General features: G+C 44.1%; 1 protein-coding gene across 1 annotated transcript in view; it reads left to right on the plus strand.

The window, feature by feature from the left end:
- The window catches only part of LOC126484169 (COBW domain-containing protein 1-like), a 519,558-nt gene extending 501,727 nt beyond the window's left edge, over window positions 1–17,831 (plus strand). The window contains exons 12-13 of the mRNA XM_050107575.1: window positions 11,193–11,319; window positions 17,643–17,831. Coding sequence (XP_049963532.1) covers window positions 11,193–11,319; window positions 17,643–17,737 — 222 coding nt within the window. The 3' untranslated portion in view covers window positions 17,738–17,831. The remainder of the gene's footprint in view (window positions 1–11,192; window positions 11,320–17,642) is intronic.
- The last annotated feature ends 3,535 nt before the right edge of the window (window positions 17,832–21,366 follow it).

A 21,366-nucleotide genomic window follows, 5' to 3' on the forward strand; every position in this document is an offset into this window, starting at 1 on the left:
TTACTACTGTAAGTGTCTCATTTCCTAATCTAATTCCCTCAGCATCACCCGACTTCATTCGACTACATTCCATTATCCTTGTTTTGCTTTTGTTGATGTTCATCTTATATCCTCCTTTCAAGACACTATCCATTCCGTTCAACTGCTCTTCCAAGTCCTTTGCTGTCTCTGACAGAACTACAATGTCATCGGCGAACCTCAAAGTTTTTATTTCTTCTCCATGGATTTTAATACCTACTCCGAATTTTTCTTTCGTTTCCTTTACTGATTGCTCAATATACAGATTAAATAACATCCTTCCGTAAGAAATCTGAATTTCGTGCCATAACCGTCTATTGGTGTACATATATGAGAATTATCAGTCCAGTGGAATGATGAATGTGATATTTAGAATTTCTTTTGCTTGCTGCTTACTGTCAGGGAAAACCAGGTTTTTAATACATTTCACAGCTCTCTCTTACAGCAGTCACTAATTCTCATTAAATATATTAAAATAATTTGATTGCCTCTCTTGTCTACCAAGATTTCGAAGCAACTACATTTGCAATGGTGCAACATAGCTGCCTATTTAATTGCAGCGACAGGAAGGACAGAAAATAACGACATTTTTCTTGTGATACGTATACAGTACAGCAGGAAGAGTACATATTTAAGTGATTTGGCAAAATATGGGGTACTAAATTTAATAAACAAAGCAGCCACCTCTGGCAGCAAAAACGACAGTAAGCCGCGTGGGCACCGAGTCACACTGACCTTGGTTGACAGCATTCCATGCTGCTTCAGGTGTTCATCAGTCGTAGTGGCTGGAGAGTGATGACGTGCCAGTGTGTGGGCGAGCCACAACCAGGTGTTTCCATTGGGTGAGAGGTGTTTGGCCCGTGTAACGATGATGAATGCAGTATGACGACGTTTGTTCACCGTGCAGCCTCCACGCATGGATACACGTCCACTGTGATGGTAGCTGGCCGGAGTGGCCGTGCGGTTCTAGGCGCTACAATCTGGAACCGGGTGACCGCTACGGTCAGAGGTTCGAGTCCTGCGTCAGGCATGGATGTGTGTGATGTCCTTAGGTTAGTTCGGTTTAATTATTTCTAAGTTCTAGGCGACTGATGACCTCAGAGGTTAAGTCGCATAGTGCTCAGTGCCATTTGAACTGTGATGCTATGCGCAGAGCAGGAACTCGTCTCAGAAGTCGACGCTGTGTCCCTCATGTTCCGTTGCTGTCGTTGGAAGCGCCACTGTCGGCGCGCGTCTGTGTGCTGCGAAGTCAGGGGATCCCACAACGATAGTCGCCGTGACGACAATGCGTGCTGCTCCGTGCAGCGTCGCACTGTTCTTGTGAATGTCTTACTGGACGATACTGGATGCTCAGGTGAACAAATCATGGGTTCCCCCGGGCTGCTGGCATCGTACGCGGCGCTGAGTATGTCTTTGCTGAACAGACACATTCCACATTTCCACCTTGGAACCTTGACCAAAGCGAGCAGCAAAATCAGTAAGAGATTCGAAATTCTCTATTATTCACTCAGTAACCATACTGGCACCGAACCATAAGATAACAGAGAGAAGGCCTAAGTACTGAATTCGGTCTTCCGAAATTGTTTCACCGCGAAAGATCGTAAGACGGTTCCTCCTTTCAGTCATCGAACGAACGTCGAAATGACAGATATTGAGGTAGCCGATCGTGAATAGAAAAGGAGCTACAATCGCCTAGTAGTGGATAGGTATTAAGCCAGATATGATACCTATAAGATTCTTCAAATGTTATGCGAAAGAACTTGCTCCCCTTCTAGCAGCAGTTTATCGTAGGTCGCTGGAACAACCAAGGGTATCTAGCGACTGGAAGAAAGCTCAGGTCATTGCCGTTTTCAAGGTTGGTCGTAGGACAGATGTAGACAATTATACACCTATATCGTTGACACCTATATCAGGCTGTTGTAGAATTATGGAACACGTTTTAGGCTCAAGAACTATGACTTTTTGTCTTATGTAAAAATCAGCGATCTTGACACGATTTGCTCTGTCATTTAGTGAAAAAAATACGAACTTACCGAGTCCCGTACCAGATTAGCGACGGGTACAAGATTTCTCTTACAGGTAAAACTCAACACGTCGCTCTTAACGGTACAAAATCGACAGATGTGGAGGTAATTTTCGGAGTACCGTAAGGAAGTGTGATAGGACCGTTATTGTTTACAGTGTATATAAATTATCTAGCAGAATGCATCGGAAGCTCTTTAAGACTGTTCGTAGATGATACGGTTGTACATAAGAAAGTAGCACAATGCCAGAAGACAATTTCGATATGCAACGTGACCTACTGAAGTTGACCCTGAACGTAAATAAATGTGGAGCATAACAGACACCGTCTTACATTACTTGTCTTGTCAGGCACTATCGAATGCCGTTAAAAGTAGCACATAGTTCTAAAATAAAAAAGAAGTTGACTAGTGCTGTAGGTAGATACTTCTCACATCGCTTTCCATACTGATATTTGTTCAGTACCTTGTTTCAGCATCTTCAGAGGTTTCGAAAATATTTACCAGAAGATAAAGTGTTATTCGGGTGAAAAAACTAGGAATTGTCTTTTTTTTCATGTATCCTGTTGTTAAAAAAAATTGTGAAAAGGCACGCATCGTTAGTCTTCTGGTAAACGGCGTGGACCTCTCATGCAATATTTTCCATTTTCCATCAATTTTCGTAATCTAAATCGCACCTATGATTGCTGTTGATTGTACGTGATTACTAAAATGATACTTTTGTTTCTTTCCCAGGATTTCTATCTTACTTCTAGCATTCGAAATTGTGAAAATCCCAGTGAATACAGTGGGACAATGATTGAGGCACTGGACTGGTTTTCGGAAGGCGCTATGTTGAGCTTAGTGTGCGATGTTGTTGATTTAGAGTGGAAATCTCCTAAGTCATTGTATACAAACAATGGAATAGTTTCTTCGCCAAGATCAGACCAGTTGCTCCCTCTTCCAACTGAAATGGGTCTACGCCTCCGTTGATTTCGACAACTCCAAAGTGACTACAGAACGTTTGCTGAAGCGGTGGACTCAGGACAACAGTGTTGCAAGAGGTTTAGGGACGGTCCTTGCAGGCGGTCTGAATTATGAGAAGATCGTAGGATTGTTTGATTGACTGGCAATAGAGAGCTGACAATAGCTGAAATCTACCTAGAGGTGAAAGGCAGTGCGTCACCGCTAATCGTCGGGAACAGATCAGTTGAACGTAAGTTGATATCTCGAGTTGCCATGCGTCTTGTAGCATTGACACCACACCGCAGACAACAGAAAACGCGTGTGTCAACCGGTAAAGTGTCAGCGGTACAATTCTCCGCTCTTCAGCCAAACGAATTTAAAAAGAAATGAGAAATAGAGACAAAATTTAGGACTTTTTTCTATTTTGAATTAAAATTGAAAGACGTTCAGTTAAAAGTTAAACATGTACAGTGTAAAAACACATCGTAGGAAAGTGAAATTCTTGTATTAGAAACACTGAAGCGCTGCATTTTCACTTAAAATCTGAAGCACCTGCACTAAGGTGAGAAGTATTGCCGGAGGAGAGAGTATTTTCCGTAGAATTGAGGGATGGAGATGGTAGGTAGGAGTAGTGATGGTAAATGGGAACTGCAGTCGGTGGGAAAGACAGAGGGTGGAGGGTACTGTGTGGTGTGGGTAGGGCAGTGGTTATAAGAGGAAAGGGATGGCGATGAATGGAGAGGGGAAAGGAGAGAGGAACCCTGATGAGGAGTAGGATAGGTGAGGAAAAGTTGGTAGTAGACTGATGGCCGTAGAGCCACGAGTTAAATAGCTTGCGATTTCCGCGACGAATGCGGATTACGTCTGCATCAACCTAAGGCGTGAAATTTCGACGTTAAAGGAAATTTACAAATTAATGTCTCGTAGGCCAGGTACGAATATGTAAGAAGTTATACCATTACAAGTCATCAGACAAGTAGCCTCTTATATGAAAAAGAGGCAGTCTTACAGAATGAGAGAGGAAGCAGTGTCACCTAGTGAAACTGATGTGAATGATAAAATCGTCGTTCTCACCAATGTTTTGCCGATAAACAAATGAACCAGAGAGAAGTAATTATGTGCACATGCAGATAACACTTGAATATATAATTAGGGAACATGGTTTCATTAAAAGATTCATCCATTGAAATATGTACGTGTCGTCTTCTATTTGCTAGACAGTGCCCTCTAGTGTGTATCAGAAAATGACGCCGTTGTCAAAGTAATGCAGAGGCCATGATGCCAGCCTTGAAACCAGAGAAGTGTGTACTGAAACGGACACCGTTGCCATGGTAACGCAGAAAGCAAAATGGTAACTCAGAAACCAAAGACGTAGACATTGGGGCCGCCGACTGCGTCGTGGTAACGATCCAGGTCGATATCTTAAACGACAATTGTGCGAACGCCTCATAACGTGCATTGCAGGAAAAACTGAAGATCGTCGTTACCAGGTGACGGCGTATGACTGAACAATTGCCATAATAATATGCAAAAAATGTAATGCGGAAGTAGGTACTAAAACGAAAATAAACATATTACAAATTGCTGTAAAACTGTTACCGAGATGCTATTGTCAGCGTGCCTTCGTGACAAAAAATGGCTGCTAGGAAAACAGAAAACTGAAAACTGCACTTAGTAATGCCCATTTTGTCCGTGGTAACGGCAGATAGTCGATATGCTGAATAACCTCTGAGAGGAAGTTTTCATGGCATTGGCTGCTGTGCCATAGAGGTAAATGCTACGTCATTTCTGTATTTTTTGTAACGCTATACGTTTTGATCTCTCTGCTAACTCTTGATATTCCTAACCTTGTAGGTCTCACATCTGAAGATGACTTTAACTTAAAGCCGTAACTGATCGTCATAAATAAGTATCATTGCGCTCAAGACTGTTATTTTAAACCAAGAATGGCAAACCCGGTTGCCATACCCGTCGTGAGTCCGGTACCAAATGGGATATTCCTGCGGGACGATGTAAGAGTCCACACCACAGTCGATAACACAAACGCCTTGAGAAGTGCCCGGATCCTTGATTTGTCTGGCCGGTCCCCCCCATTATCTCCCATGGAACAAGTCTAGGATGCGAGAGGAAGGCATATACTTTCCCATCGCTCTGAGAGGCTACACTTTTTACGTTGTCGGCTCGTGCCTTCCTCGGAATCGGATAATGGCATGTAACGCCAGCGCACCGCGCTGCGTCGAATAATAACGGCCTAGCGACTAGGTGGTGGGAGGAGGGTTGTGTGTGGTGGCGCGCCCACGCTCACACGCACGCCCACGCCTTGCGCCGGTTGCGGTGGGAACGGGGGCGTGTCCCATCGGCGCCGACCGCCGACATGAAAGCTGGCCGGCGCTCTATTAATATTTGTTCGCGCGAGCGGGGCGCGCCGCCGCGGTATTAAAACATTCCACACACGCGCCAAAGACGGCCACGGCCCAAGTGTCAAAGGGGAAAACTAATTTAGCAGCTTTTTATATTACGCGCCAGCCGGGCCCTCCTTGTTTAAACACGCGGCACCGCTCCCACTCGAGGGTTACCTCCTCTTTCATCTTATCGCTAATTGAGCCCAACACAGGACGCCCGGGGAACCGAACAGTGAAGATTAGGCGGCTGCTCGCCGGGCGGCGGGCTTACCGTCTGCAATAACACGCTGGTCGACGCGCACGCCTCCATTGTGTCGCGCCGCGCATCTCAGTGCACTGGCTGCTCCACCAGCTGCGGCTCCGTCTCGTCGGCGGACGCGCTCTCAGCAAGGATTCGTCTGTACTCGAGGCTGACGTTGGCCCCATCGTAGTGCTTCTGTTGGTATTCTTGCAACGTATTCCAAAGTGCTGGCTCGATTCCACAGTGTGTCGCTTTGTGACTTTGGCAAATGGTCATAATTCAGATACGAGGTATGATCAAAAAGTAATAGGAACTTTTTTTCATTTCGCAGGCTTTATACATCCGATTTTCAAAATGTTTTTCATCTTGCTGGCACACATGTTCCTGTTGTATGTTTGCACTTTCAGCTGTTTTGAATATTTAGTTTGTTATTGAGTGTCGAAAAGGTTATACAAGTGTATGAGTGCTCAGCGAAGGCTGGCCGGTGTGGCCGTGCGGTTCTAGGCGCTTCAGTTTGGAACCGCGTGACCGCTACTGTCGCAGGTTCGAATCCTGCCTCGGGCATGGATGTGTGTGATGTCCTTAGGCTAGTTAGGTTTAAGTAGTTCTAAGTTCTAGGGGACTGATGACCACAGCTGTTAAGTCCCATAGTGCTTAGAGTCATTTGAACCATTTGCTCAGTGAATTTTTACTGTCGACAAAAATGGATCAAAGAATTTCCATTAAATTTTTCTTGACAGTGGAATAAAGGTGAGCACTGCATTCGAAATGTTGACTGTGGGTGGCGGCTGAATTCACTATGAATAACACAAAAATGGTTCAAATGGCTCTGAGCACTATGGGATTTAACATCTGAGGTCATCAGTCCCCTAGAACTTAGAACTACGTAAACCTAACTAACCTAAGGACATCACACACATCCATGCCCGAGGCAGGATTCGAACCTGCGATCGTAGCGGTCGCGCGGTTCCGGACTGAAGCGCCTAGAACCGCTCGGCAACAGCGGCCGGCGAATAACACGAGAGTTTACTAGTGTTTAAACGTTTCGGAGAGGGTCGAGAAGACTTTGAAGACGACGACCGTTCTGACGTCCTAGCACAGGGGTGCCGAGATTTCGGCTCGCGTGCCATGCCCGGGACCCGAGTGCCGAAGCGCTCACCTCGCTTCACATTTCCCTCACCACCACACTGGGCTGTCTGAACGCGAGGAGGGGGAAGACGGACAAACAACGAACGTGCCGCATTTAAATGGCAGCACAGTCGCACAGCATACGACTTCGTCTTACATTTCGCATTTTTCAATAACATAGATCAAAACAACTTTAAGGTATTAATTATTTTTGCCGCACTGAAGACGTAATATAATTTTTATCTGGTACGAACTATCGGCATGCAGAGAGATGCAGACAATTTCACAGAGTTCCGCACTCAAGTTGCCACGTAATCGTGACTTACTTAGTTTCATAATCTAAAAAGGATCTTTCAAACAAATAGATCGACAGAAATATTGTAGCAATTTTGCAGCCTCATTACGGACACTCGGAAAATTATCTGAGAAACCGAGCGAGGCGACGCAGAGGTTAACACACTGGACTCGCATTCGGGAGGACGACGGTTCAAACCAGCGTCCGGCCATCCTGATTTAGGTTTTCCGTGATTTTCCGAAATCACTTCCTTTGAAAGGGCACGGCCGACTTCCGCCCCCCTCCTTCCCTAATTCGATGGGACCGATGACCTCGTTGTTTGGTCCCCTCCCCCGAATCAACCAACCAGCCAACCAATAGACAGTGTCCCCAAGACATTTATAAAATTATAGTAATTCTTGCAAGGCCACAGTGAATTCTTCAAACCTCGTGCTTCCTTTAATGCCAGTGAGCTTAGGGAACTGGACTGTTTTTGTCAGAATGTGCCTCTTCTACGAGGCGATTTTTTTTTAAATGCATCCCCATCAAAACAGAAACAATTTATCTTGCAGTGTCTTACTGTGGACTGTGTGCAGTAAAGTCCGCTTAAAATACGAAATCTGCAATCCATTCCGGATGTTCCAATCTTCGTTCCTGTATGTCTTTTTCCTTCATAAATTCAACAGTAGCGAGATTAATCGAAAAATCGTTCCATGCATGTCCCGTGATTTAACCAATGTAAAGTGCAGTAATATATGAAGTCTCCAAAGTCTGCATTCATGTCCATCGAAAACTGTTGCAACTGAAAATGGAATAATGCGTGCGATTTAAGAAACATGATTTTGTGGGTATGCCTTTCAAAGACGGCTCAGTCGTGCCAATGGAAACCGCCTGAAGAACGAAGCCTGAAAAGAATTCGACAGGTTCGATCACATATGAAGGTTTTTCTCCCATTTTCTTCGATTACAATGGAATGTATCACCGCGAGTTCTTGTCTTATGGTCGCACGGTCAGTAAGGAATACTATCTGGAAGTTACGTGCCGCTTGCGTGAAGCAGTCCGAAGAAAACGACGAGAATTTTGGCAAAATCGCTCGTGGAAATAGGCTCCTGCTCACACATCAGTGCTTGTTCGTGACTTTTTGAAAAAAGAAAAAAAAAGTTATGTTACCTCAGCTTCAGTATTGACACGGACTAATGACTCTGAAGATTTTACCATCTGTCATTACAATGTTTACTCGCAGCGTAAGCTTCATTTCCTGCAAACAGCTATAATAGGTAGTAGTAATTGCTAAATCGCCTCTTACAAATTCAACGTGTATCATACGAAGATCGGCTTTTAAAATTACGAGGAGCCGTCTTTTAAATCTTCCTACAAATTGTGAGCCTCCCCTACTAAAATTTTATTGCTTTTATCGGTGGGTGTAGGTGATTAATACTTGCTGTAGTCTGGCTGATTAGACAAATGAGACATCGGTCTTCCATACGTAGCCGATAAGCAGCCTATCTTCCACCTGCACCTAAAATACATATCGATATGTTTACTCAAAGTTTAAATACCTCTGCCCAGTGCTTCTCCTGGTCTTATTTCTCTGAAAGTCTGACAGTAAGATTGTTACATTATGTTTGTACAATTTACGCGTGCAGACTTTCCGTGTTCCTGTTCTCAACTGTAACATTAGCATCGTATTTAGAGAGGTATGGTACAAGAGTGTGTAACAATAAATATTGGGTACTTGAAGTAGCGGTTTATGTGTTGATATAGCGCAGTTTAGAGGAAAGAAATTTTATAAATTTTATTCATAAAACACACTAAGATGACAAAAATCACGGCGTGCCTCCTAAAATCGTGTCGGACCTCCTTTTGCCCGGCGTAGTGCAGGAACTCGACGTGGCATGGAGTCAGATATGACTCGTCGGATGTCCCCTGCAGAAATATTGAGCCGTGCTGCCTCTATAGCCGTAAGTGTTGCCGGTGCAGTATGTTGTACACGAACTGACCTCTCTGTTCTGTGCCGGCCGAAATGGCCGTGCGGTTCTAGGCGCGGCAGTCTGGAACCGCGAGACCGCAACGGTCGCAGGTTCGAATCCTGCCTCGGGCATGGATGTGTGTGATGTCCTTAGGTTAGTTAGGTTTAACTAGTTCTAAGTTCTAGGGGACTAATGACCTCAGAAGTTGAGTCCCACAGCGCTCAGAGCCATTTGAACCATTTTTTTCTCTGTTCTGCCCCGTAAAAGTTCGATGGAATTAATGGTGGGTGATCTGGGTTGCCATGTAATTCGCTCGAATTGTCCAGAATATTCTTCAGAACTAATCGCGAACAGTTGTGGCCCAGTGACATGGCACATTGTTGTGTTTAAAATTCAGTCGTTGTTTGGAAACATGAAGTATATAAATGGCTGCAAATGGTCTCCAAGTAGCCGAACATAATAATTTCCAGTCGATGATCGCTTCAGTTTGATCAGAGGACCCAGTCCATTACACGTAAATACAGACCTTACCATTATGAAGACACCACCACCTCTAAGACACCACCAGCTTACACAGCGCCTTGTTGACAACTAGGATCCATGGCTTCGTGGGGTCTGTGCAACGCTGTACTCCTAAAATCAGCTCTTACCATCTGAAATCGGGACTCATCTGACCAGCCGTCTGGGGTCGAACCAATGTGGTCATGAGCCCATGAGAGGCGCTGCAGGAGATACTGTGCTGATACCAAAGGCACTCGCGTCGGTCGTTTACTGCCACAGGGCATTAACGGCAAATTTCGCCGCAGTGACCAAACGACTACATTCGTCGTATGTCCCACACTGATTTCTGCGGCTGTTTCATGCAGTGTTGCTTGTCTGTTAGCACTGGCAACTCTACGCAAAAGTCGCTGTTGTCGTTCGTTAAGTGAAGGCCGTCGGCCACTGCGTTGTGTGAGATGAGAGCTAATGCCTGAAATGGACCACGGACATACAACCTGGAAGAATTCTCGGCAGCTAATGCCTGTAATTTGTTACTCTCGGCACACTCCTGACACTGTGGTCCTGGAATATTGAATGCCTTTACGATTTCCGGAATGGATTGTCCCATGCATCTAGCTGCAACTACTATTCCGCGTTCAAAGTTTCTTAATTTCTGTTGTGCGGCCATTATCACATCGGAGACCTTTTCAAATGAACCACCTGAATACATTATGTACGCAATACTACTGCCATTTGTATATGTGCATATCGCTATCCCGTGACTTTTGTCACCTCCCTGTAAATTCGTAAAATAATCGTACCATTGGTATTCAGAAATTGTGAGGGCGGTATGATTTAGTCTCTCACACATAGAAAAGACAGTCACAAGAGAAATGGAGACCATAGTGCTCAAAGACGGGCGTATGGCAATTCAGGCGATAGTGGAACAAGTGGAAATCAGTTATGGATCAGTTTCCATGATCGTGGACGAGATTTCTACAGAGGTTGGCACCCGAACAGAGGCAAGAGCGGAAATGTCTGGCCAAACCATATGGCTTCTTTAGCCTCCTATTAACCGTGGACGGAAGGGGGGTGTATCACTATGATCCCGAAACATAGGAGCAGAGCAAGCGGTGAAAACGTGTGGATCCATACCGCCGGAAAAGGCGAAAATTCACCATCACAGGCATAGGTGAAACTGGGTACTTTTTGGGCGAGTTATGGCCATAAGACAGAAGCAGCTTCGTTGAGCTTTGGAATTTTGCCTCACCCCTTGTATTCTCCTGACATGCCATCCAACGAATTCTGCGTCCCCTTCCCTCGAATGAAGAAACTACTGCGTGGCAGACATCTCCAGAATGACGAGGTGATCCTGAACAGCCAAATGCAAACTTCTACCACCAAGGTCTCCGCCAAGTCAGACATTGTTGGGATGATGTTTCACGTATAAATCTGTATATATAGAGAAGGGCTATTACCATCAACAAGTTTTGCGGTCAGTCTTCATTTTTTCTTCTGTGCTGTAGTTAAAACTTTCGAATTAACACTTCTAGACGTAGAAAACTATAAGACTAAATGCTTGAATTAAATGGTTAGTACTGCAAGCAGCTGTATTTTTGTGGAATGACTCGTGTAGAATATGGCATTCTGAATACCGGACGCAGTGACTGATAGATCGTTTCAGGAGCTAAGCATTCGCACCTTGTGTTGCAGGGCGTGATAAGCGTGCAGGGGGAGTCGCGGCCGCTGCAGCTGCAGGCGGTGTACGACACGTACGACGCGGAGCCGCTGCCCAGCGGCTGGGACGTGCCAGGCGCCCTCTGCCGCTTCATCCTGATCGGTGAGCGCCCATCCAGCAGTCCGAGTCAAAACGGCCCTCTGCGTATCCCGCACAGTCCTCGCCAGCACGTCTCTGCTCAGCTATGTACACTTCTGTGAAAAACTTATGGATGAAAGTAACTTTCACCTGATAAGTTACTCCCAAGTAACATAGCTTCATGAAATATTGATCATACATTGAAAGAACTATTACACTCTACTATTGAAAGAAGAACGCTATGAATTACCCTTTTATTCAAAGACAATAAGTGCACTTAAGTCAACGCGTTTCAAAATTGTTACCTGGTTCTTAATAGGTTGTATGATTACCACACACGGCAGTGAATGCTCCGCAACGTGCTCCCATCCTATCCACAAGGTTGGCATCGAGTTCTTGTGGTACAGCGTTCCATTCCTCCTCCAGCGCGAATGACATCTGGTAGATGGTCGATGGTGCATGTGGACGTGCTACAATACGTCTTCCCAACACATCCCACTAGTGCTTGATGGGATTTAAGTCGCGGGAGCGGGAAGACCAATCCATTCGCCAAATATCCTCTCGTTCCAAGAGCTTACCCACCTCCGCTGTTTGATGCGGTAGCACAGTGTCAGCCACAAAAATCAAGTCAGGACCGAAAGCACCCCTGCAAAGGCACTCACGGGGGAAGAGTACAGTGCACAAGAACGTTCGCCGATGAGTGTATTGTGTTCAAAGATTAGCAATTCAGTACGCCCATGCAGAATGATGCTTCCCAAAACCATAACACCGGGTCTACCAAAACGATCATGCTCCACAGTCTGGACATACCATTGTATGACGAGAGGCGGGAACACGCAATCCACTCAGGAACATCGTCGAACATGATCGTTTTGGTAGTCCACGTGTCGTAGTGTGGAGAGGCATAACGTTGCATAGACGTATTGATCTCCAAATCTTTGAACAATGTATACCCAATGGTGAACGTTATTGTGACATAGTAATCCTTCCCCATGTGCGCCTTATCGTGAGTACATTCAGCCCTGATTTCATTTTTATGGACGACAATGCGTGACTGCATCGAACAGCGCAGGTGGAGGAGCTATTGGATATTCCTCGGACTTAAATCCCATTGAACACGTGCGGGATGCGTTGGAGAGATGTACTGCAGCATGTGCACATACACCAACGACTATGCAACATTTGTCAGCCGCGCTGGTGGATGGATGGAACGTCCTACCACAAAAACTCCCTATCAGCCTTGTCGCCAGAGTGGAAGCAAGTTGCGGAGCAAGCACTGCGCGGTGCTCACACTCCTTATTAACAACCATGTCCCGTCTTTTGTAACGTCCAGAGGACCATCATGATCCACAGTCACTTCAGTGGAATTATTGTCTTTGAAAAAATGTGTATTTTCTATTCGTCTCACTGCATACTATACCGTAAAAATTCTTTCTGTGAGTGGTCCAAGTTTGTCCAGCCGTATTACAGACACTGAAACATCATGCGAAAGTTACTTTCGTCCTTCGCTTTTGCACAGCATTATAAGCAGAGACATGCAGCAGAGAACGGTTAGTGCACACACTTCCTAACAAAAAAAGTGAAGCACCAAGAAGACTTGGTCGCTTGGCAGTGCAAATTATTGGAGCTTTAGTTCTCTGTGGCAGGTGGACTGGCCACCAGAGCGCATTACTGTTTAGTACTTTTCCCAGGCCTAGTTGAGTACGTGAGAGGCATGTACAACATGAGATACTGACTGATCACTGAAGGATACAGAGATGCCATGTACTCAAGTGAGACAGCGTTATAGCACCTGATAGCGCATGAAAGCTGCCTCATTTTGGGTCTTCGTTTATCGGTTGGTCGAATTGGGCACTATCTAGATTTGTGGGATGTTTAGATTTGACAGAGGCCGTATGTTGCACTTGAAGGGAACGTGAGGGCAGGCATACTTGTCTCAAGATTCCAGTCGACCACGTTTCATCATGACAAGGGAGGATCACAATATTGTGCACCAAGAACATCGTAAACCCTCATATCTGCACCTGCTATCTCCGAACAAGTAATAGACTCCTTGCAACATTCTTTGTCTTCCCACACAATTGGTTGAAGACTAGCAGCAGCTGGTTTAGGAAACTACCATCTCATGAGTAGGCTTCTGTTAACACCGCAACACACATGGCTGTATTTTTAGTGGCTGTTGAAAGGCGTCGCACTGTGTTCTGCGATGGATCATGGCTCTGCACAATCCTGGATGACCATCTCTGGCGAGTATGGCGGCGATCTGGGAAGAGGTTCATATCTTTCATATCTTCCCAGACTTGGGGCAGGCACAGCGGTGATACTCTTGCGCCACGGTGTGGGGAGACATCAGGCATGGCTTCAGGTCATGTCTAGTAGTGACTGAAGGAACTTTTACAGCACAATGGTTCCTGCATCCTCCTGTGTAACCTCTCATGTGACAGTATCGTGGTGCATATTTTTTAACAGGATCAGGGTCGTCCACGCATGCACATATGTCTCTGAACAGTTTACATAATGTTGAGATAACACTGTGCCCAGCAAATTGCACAGATTTGTCCCCTACTGCATATATATGGGACCGGTTCATACGTCGACTCCGTTGCTGTGGCAGTGTGCAGGCTATCACGGACGAGTTACAACAGTTGCGGTGCAACTTGCCTCAGGAGAGGATACAGCGGCTTTATGACACCCTTCCCAACAGAATAAGTGCATTCATCCAGGCCATTTAGGGTGCAAATTCTTACTGATAAGTGGAGTCATTATGCGAAGTTCTGTATAAATTTGACTAGACTTTTTAATCACAGAATTAATATTACATTTCCTATTTCATTTCGTCCCCCCACCCCTCTCTTGACAGGCAGTGTATAGAAGGGGCAGTCAAAGGAAAACGAGACAGATGAAGAAAAGTAATTAAACTGCTTATTATTTCACAAGTAATCGTCATAACTGTTAATAAATTTATCCCACTGTGTGTCGAGACCATCAATGTTTGCCCACATGTTGCCAAGGTTGTTTCAACTAACCCGCAGAAGTTTCGCTTAGAAGCCCTTACAAATTCTTCATACAGTCCCGATCTTTCCCCATGCGACTTCCATATTTTTGCAGCCTGAAGAAAGACATCCGTGACCAATGATTTGCTTCGGACGATGAGGTGCATGCCTGGGTACAGTCATGGTTCCATTGGCAAACACAAACATTTTTCCATGACGACATTAATTGCCTTGTCTCACAGTGCGATAAATGAACAGTAATAGCGATCACTTTCGAAATAATGAACTTTTTTCTTACTTTCTTCAGATGTCTCATTCTTTGTACCATTTACTAAGGGTTTATTCTGGATGGTCATTTTATTTTTGAAGATAAGGTAGAAATTATGTTTTAGTTTATGTCATTGAAGTTTTCAACTGTGATTGTGGTTGTGACTTGTTGGCCAGTGCTACTGTATCAATTAACCATGTCGCATGTGTTTACAAATGATGAGTATGCCGATAGGGTATTTTTGTACTGATGTTCCAGTGGGAACTGTAGAGGATACGGTAAGCTATTTCCTAACTGCAGAGTATCAGATTCAAGAGCGTTTACTTCTTTCTTCAGTAAACTGCGCGAGGCTGGTACAGTGTCCATCAGTTATATGTCACTTGAATGTGCAAATCAACTGAATTTTGTTGAATTAGAAGACATAATTATGTTGGTAAGGTGTACCATTTCAACAGGCACAAGTAGAATTTCTACATGTGTTGGTGTTCCACATAGAGGAATCAGCCAATACACCACGGCATTCGCCTCATCGGCTTGCCTATTGACTTGTAAGTCTCTCTACTCCAATCCGTTGCCGAGCTCAGGTGGTAGAATCATCATCGTCAGTAGACTTCTTGGCATCACACTTGGGATTGAGTAATAACTGAGAGCCTCAGTTCAGTGTAGCACCAGAACACCACAAATCCAGCCTGTGTATTTCATCAGTTAATATCATTATTTTGTTGGCCGCAGTTGATTCCAAATCTCTGGTCCTGAAGTTCATTTGGGCAGTCAAGTTTCAAACCCATGTGAATTGTGAATCTTGATAAATCAAACAAATGATTGAAGTCGCACGTGGACATCATCTGTCATGTTTACTCACCGTTGCCAACATATATATGGTTGGATTTCACAAGAACAAAAGTATTGTGCATCTTTGTGACATGCCACAACACTGACTCACTCTGAAGTTACACTTGACGTCCCCACCATCTTATGGGATGTGATATCTCAAAATCAAGTCGACATTTCTGTTGCATTTTAATTCTGTTTGAATGTGTGTTAATGTGTTAGCAACAAAACTTGATCCCACTGTTATACCCTGCAATCTGTTTGCCATCTTAGAAAAAAAAACACATTTTTTACAAAATTTAAATGGTCTGAGAATTTATGGCTAAAGTGTCACATCTTAAAGGAACTTTCGTGCTCATTCAAACCTGCTTTTACATTCTGCTCTGTAGTCTGTTTGAAGTTACAGATGATTAAACATTTTGATTTATATTTTAATGATATTAAATCAGCTGATCGGTCGGATTGCAGTTTCATTTGCAAATCATTATCTTTTGTCTTCCAGTGTCTGCAGTCTTTTAAAGAATATGCGGTATAATTTTCGAATTAGTTAAATAAGTTGGTCCCCCATAAAACATATTTCCCTGCAATGGTCTTTAGTTGCTAATTATCCTCTGTTTATGGGATCATAACAAGGGTGAATTTAATAAAATAGTTTCAGGGTTTGAAATATGCGTTTCTTTCAGGAATCCTAAAATACAAATTCAGAAAGTTTGTGTTGTATCAACGGAATCAGCAGTATTGTACTGTTATCATAAATATGTCTCATGAAAAATGGACTTCACGTAGTACAAAAATTCTGTTTAAGTTCAAATAGTTTGTTGTTAGGTGTTGTGATCGACTTTGATTCACTAATCAATCACGAAATTATATAAAATACTTGGCTTTTCTTTATAAAAATGTACACTTCATGCAAGAATTGTTTTCCACAAAAGTTTCAAGAAAATTCTCCGTTTTGTTACTACTCTCTTTTGTTACTCTCTGAAACATATGTGAACTAGAGAAGAAGATGGTGTTCAAGAGAGCACTCTTCTCTGTGTGCCAACTACTGGCTAAGCTATAAAATTGAAATTAATACGATAAATATTGCAGTTAGGTTCATACACAATGACACGTTGCCATCATGTCTATTTCGTAACCATATTGACAAAATCTACAGCTCCATATTTACCTGGTACTATACTATTTCTTTTACCATCAGCCTTCTGACTGGTTTGAGATTGAGATTTTCACTCTGCAGCAGAGTGTGCGCTGATATGAAACTTCCTGGCAGATTAAAACTGTGTGCCGGACCGAGACTCGAACTCGGGACCTTTGCCTTTCGCGGGCAAGTGCTCTACCAACTGAGCTACCCAAGCATTACTCACGCCCCGTCCTCACAGCTTTACTTCTGCCAGTACCTCGTCTCCTACCTACCTGTGGCTAAGCCATGTCTCCGGAATATCCTTTCTTTCAGGAGTGCTAGTTCTGCAAGGTTCGCAGGAGAGCTTCTGTTAAGTTTGGAAGGTAGGAGACGAGGTACTGGCAGAAGTAAAGCTGTGAGGACGGGGCGCGAGTCGTGCTTGGGTAGCTCAGTTGGTAGAGTACTTGCCCGCGAAAGGCAAAGGTCCCGAGTTCGAGTCTCGGTCCGGCACACAGTTTTAATCTGCCAGGATGTTCCATGGTTTGAAATTGTTCGAACACCTTTCATCCCCTATCCTTTTTAATCTCTACAGGTCGCTGTATACAATGGAAGGTATTTCGTGATGTTTTGACACATGTTCTATGATCCTGTCCCTTCTTCTTTTCAGAGTGTTTCACGTGTTCCTCTCCTCGCCAGTTTTGCAGAAAATCGCCTCATATCTTAGCAGCCCATCGAATTTTCAACATCATTCTATAGCACATCTCAGATGTCTAAATTATATCTTTAGTTCCGTTCAGTCTTTGGGGAAGAGCTACTTTGAACAAGTAGGGATTTGAGGAGTAGCTACTTCGAAAATTCAAAACTGCTGTAATCCCCAACTATGCTGATTTATTTATTTTCTGTCTGCTCTACTTCATCCACTCTAATCGAAGTTGCTTCTGCACTGTATGGAGATGGAAATCCTACTGAGACCACTCAAAATACGAATCCTGTTTGGAGCCTTTGCACTACCTTTAAAGACAAAAGGGCTGCCTAAAGAGCCAGATTTCACATGATACTAATTCGCAACTTGTTCCAGACAGTTGAGAACGATAGCTGGATGAGTTTCAACTCATAAGTGCTTATTTTGTTGCAGGGCGGAACCTGGACAGATCGGCTATCGAGCAGTTGTTCCACCAGACCGTAGTAGCCGCCGTCGATGGTAACAGCCAAGAAGGAGTTTGTACCTAAGCTGATATCTGGATACGCAAACTTCTTTTGTACATTATCTTGTTAACAAATCAACTCCATGTGTTGTTAATAAAGTGGTCTTATGGCAAGTGTAGCTTATAATCTATGTCATATGCACACTATTATAAAGATAGGTATATATATGTAGGCATGTACACATAGGTCGCAACAGGTATAAGTGCATAAATTACTGTTGATGACTGAAGATGGTGTGTTGAACAATAGTACATCAGTGTTCATGTTATTTACAGATTAATAATTATAGCTGTAAAAAATTAGGTTGGTTAGTACCTTCCACGTACATGTGGCAAGTGCATGCCATTAATTTTAATTTTCCCCTGGGCAGCAGGTCAGTTGTTGGAGCTTGGATGTACGCATGGAAAACATTTAGTATATACTGACAAGCATAGTCCACTTAGTGGTACAGTATGACCACGCAGAAAAATCAAGTCAGAGTTTGTGAGGTATGTTTGGGAAAACTGTTTGATTCAGAGAAAAAAAACTAACCACTGATGTGTGTACATATTAAGATACCACAAAGAAAATATCTGCACTTAGACCTGTTACACTCTGTGTATATGTTCCACATCTCCTCCTGAACCAATGGACCGATTTCAGCTAAACTTATTACACATATCACATACTGTCTGGAACGAATCGCTAAGGTGGAAAGAACCACCCACCAATGTCGGAGGTGGGGGTGCGGCAAAGAAGCAATGTAGCCTATGATCTGCGGAAAACTATAATTCATCCGGCCAGTGTTTGAGAATGAGAGCACATAGTGACTTGCAACGAACTTTGCACATGATTTCAAACCTTTATGGAACTTCTTCTCGCTGACAACCTACCCAAATGGAGAAAGGAAAAAGTTATCAAATATTACATGTCTGCTGTTTGAGCATTAAAACTGCAGCATGAAACATGATATTTTAATTTATTACTTCCTTATTACAAACTGTATTCATGACTCATTTTGCAGACAGTGTTCACATATACCACGGAATGTACCATCAAAATTTCACTGATCAGCCATAGCATTATGATCTCTTATGTAGTATCTGGTATATCCACCTTTGGCATGCATAATAGCAGTGTGTGATGGCATGGAAGCAATAAGGCCTTGGTTGGTCGCTGGAGCAAGTTGACACCACATCTGTACACGTAAGTCACCTAATTCCCATAAATTCCGGGGAGGGGGTGATGAGTTGTGATGCCAGATTCAGTCAAATCCCAGATGTATTCAGTCAGATTTAGACCTGGTGAGTTGGAGTGTAGCGCATCAACTGGAACTCGCCCCTGTGTTCCTACAACCATTCTATCACACTCTTGGCCTTGTGACATGGCGTATTATCTTGTTGAAGAATGCCACTGCCATCGCAAAACATGATAATTCTGAAGGGGTGTACGTGGTCTGCAACCAGTGTATGACACTCCTTGACCATCATGGTGCCTTGAACGATCTCCACTGGACTCATGGATGCCCATGTGAATGTACCCCAGAACGTATTGGAGCCGCCGCCAGCTTGTCTCTGACCTGTACTTCAGGTATCAAGGACAAGTTGACACAACATTGTACACGCAAGTCACCTAATTCCCATATATTCTGGGGAGGGGGTAATTAGTTGTGATGCCGGATTCAGTCCTGGAAGACAACAGATTCGTGCCTTTCCATTGGCATGATGAAGAAGGTATTGGGATTCATCAGATGCCAGTGTGCCAACATTCAGTACCAATGGCTAAGTTCTCATTTCGGTCATAGTTGTCGATGTCATGGTGTTAACATTGGCACATACATGGGTAATAAGCTGCAGAGTTCCATTGTTAGGAATGTTCAGTTCATTGTGGTTTCAGATGCACTCTGACCAGAAGTAAAGTCTGATGTTAATGCTGCCACAGTTTGCCGCCTGTCTTATTAGACCACTCTGTCCAGCCTATGATGTTCAACATCTGTGATGAGGGGTGGCCGCCCAACCCCACAATGTCTGGATGTGGTTGCACCTTCATTTTGCCATGTGTTGAAGATTCTCACTACTGCACTTCTCAAACAGCCGACAAGTTGCGTAGTTTATTAAATGCTCATGCTGTGCCTCTGGGCCATCACTATCTACTCTCAGTCAAAACTCAGATGGATCTCAAGCCTCCCCTGTTCTACTCATAGCATGCTCACTGGTTCAAATGGTTCAAATGGCTCTGAGCACTATGGGACTCAACTGCTGTGGTCATTAGTCCCCTAGAACTTAGAACTACTTAAACCTAACTAACCTAAGGACATCACAAACATCCATGCCCGAGGCAGGATTCGAACCTGCGACCGTAGCGGTCTTGCGGTTCCAGACTGCAGCGCCTTTAACCGCACGGCCACTTCGGCCGGCTGCTCACTGGTATTACATGCACCATGCATGTGTCTGACTAGCAGTTGCTCCATACCAGGTGATGCTGCTATCACCTGGATGGGTTTATATGGGTGGTAGGTTGGTGGTCATTATGTTCTGGCTGGTCAGTGTATATCAGTGCCTGATGAAAGATTCAGGTGATACTACATCATAAACTCTGAGATTCGCAAAAACTGCCACATCATGCATGACGTTTGGAATTATTATGTCTTTACTACTAACTGTAGTTTTGATACATTTTGCAGACAGTATCCACATATGTCTCTGAAAAGATATTCAAAAATATATCATTGCCTGACACACAGTGCAGGGGATACGATGACATAAACACTGAGATGTGTAAAAATGAACTACAGAGTGAAATTAGCTAGAGAGACAAATGAAATATATGTACAAATACTTGTTTAATATGTTAAATATGTATGACTTGTGTGTACATGGGCAAAGCCACAGGAAAAAAGCTCTCTTAACCCCTGGAAGATTTCAACCAAATTTGGTACACATATTAGTTAAGCTGTGGAAGGTAATACTGTGGGAATAAGAACCATCAGCATCCTACTGGGATGGAGATGCTAATGTGGAGAGGGAAGGGGTAGGAGGAGACGAACAGACAGAGGAGGGGGAGGAAAAAATGGACACAGGTAGAGGGGAGGAGGAGTTGGACAGAGAGAAAGCGGGAGGGGGAAATGAACAGAGAGAGGGAAGAGGGGGAGATGGACGAAGTAAGGAAAGAGACGGTGATGGACAGAGAAAGGGGGTGGAAGATTTGGGCACAGGGAAGGGAGAGGAGATGTAATTAGTCGGCGAGAGAAGCACGTGAACAGAGAGGGGACAGAGGAGATGGACAGAAAGAGGAACAGGAGGAGATGGACAGAGGGGGGGATGGAGGACATGAACAGAGATAGGATGTTGAGGAGGTAGACAATATGAGAGGAGGAGATGGACAGGGAGAGGGGGAAGAAGGAGATGGACTAATTGAAGACTGGAATAAATACTTACCTGGGCAACGCTGGGTTCTCAGCTCGTGCACATATAAATTGATGTATTTGCGTAGTTGTGTATGATTCATGTCTTCACCTGAACCACTGGGTCGATTTCAACCAAATTTGGTATACATACTACTTATTGTCTGGAAGGGGTGGGGGTGAAAAAGGATTGCAATGCCTGTGTTTAGACTACCCTGCATTACTGGCACATTTCGCAGCTAGTATCACAATGCATTCAAGGGCACAGAGA

This window comes from Schistocerca serialis, chromosome 6 (assembly GCF_023864345.2).
Source record: "Schistocerca serialis cubense isolate TAMUIC-IGC-003099 chromosome 6, iqSchSeri2.2, whole genome shotgun sequence".
Taxonomy (NCBI): domain Eukaryota; kingdom Metazoa; phylum Arthropoda; class Insecta; order Orthoptera; family Acrididae; genus Schistocerca; species Schistocerca serialis.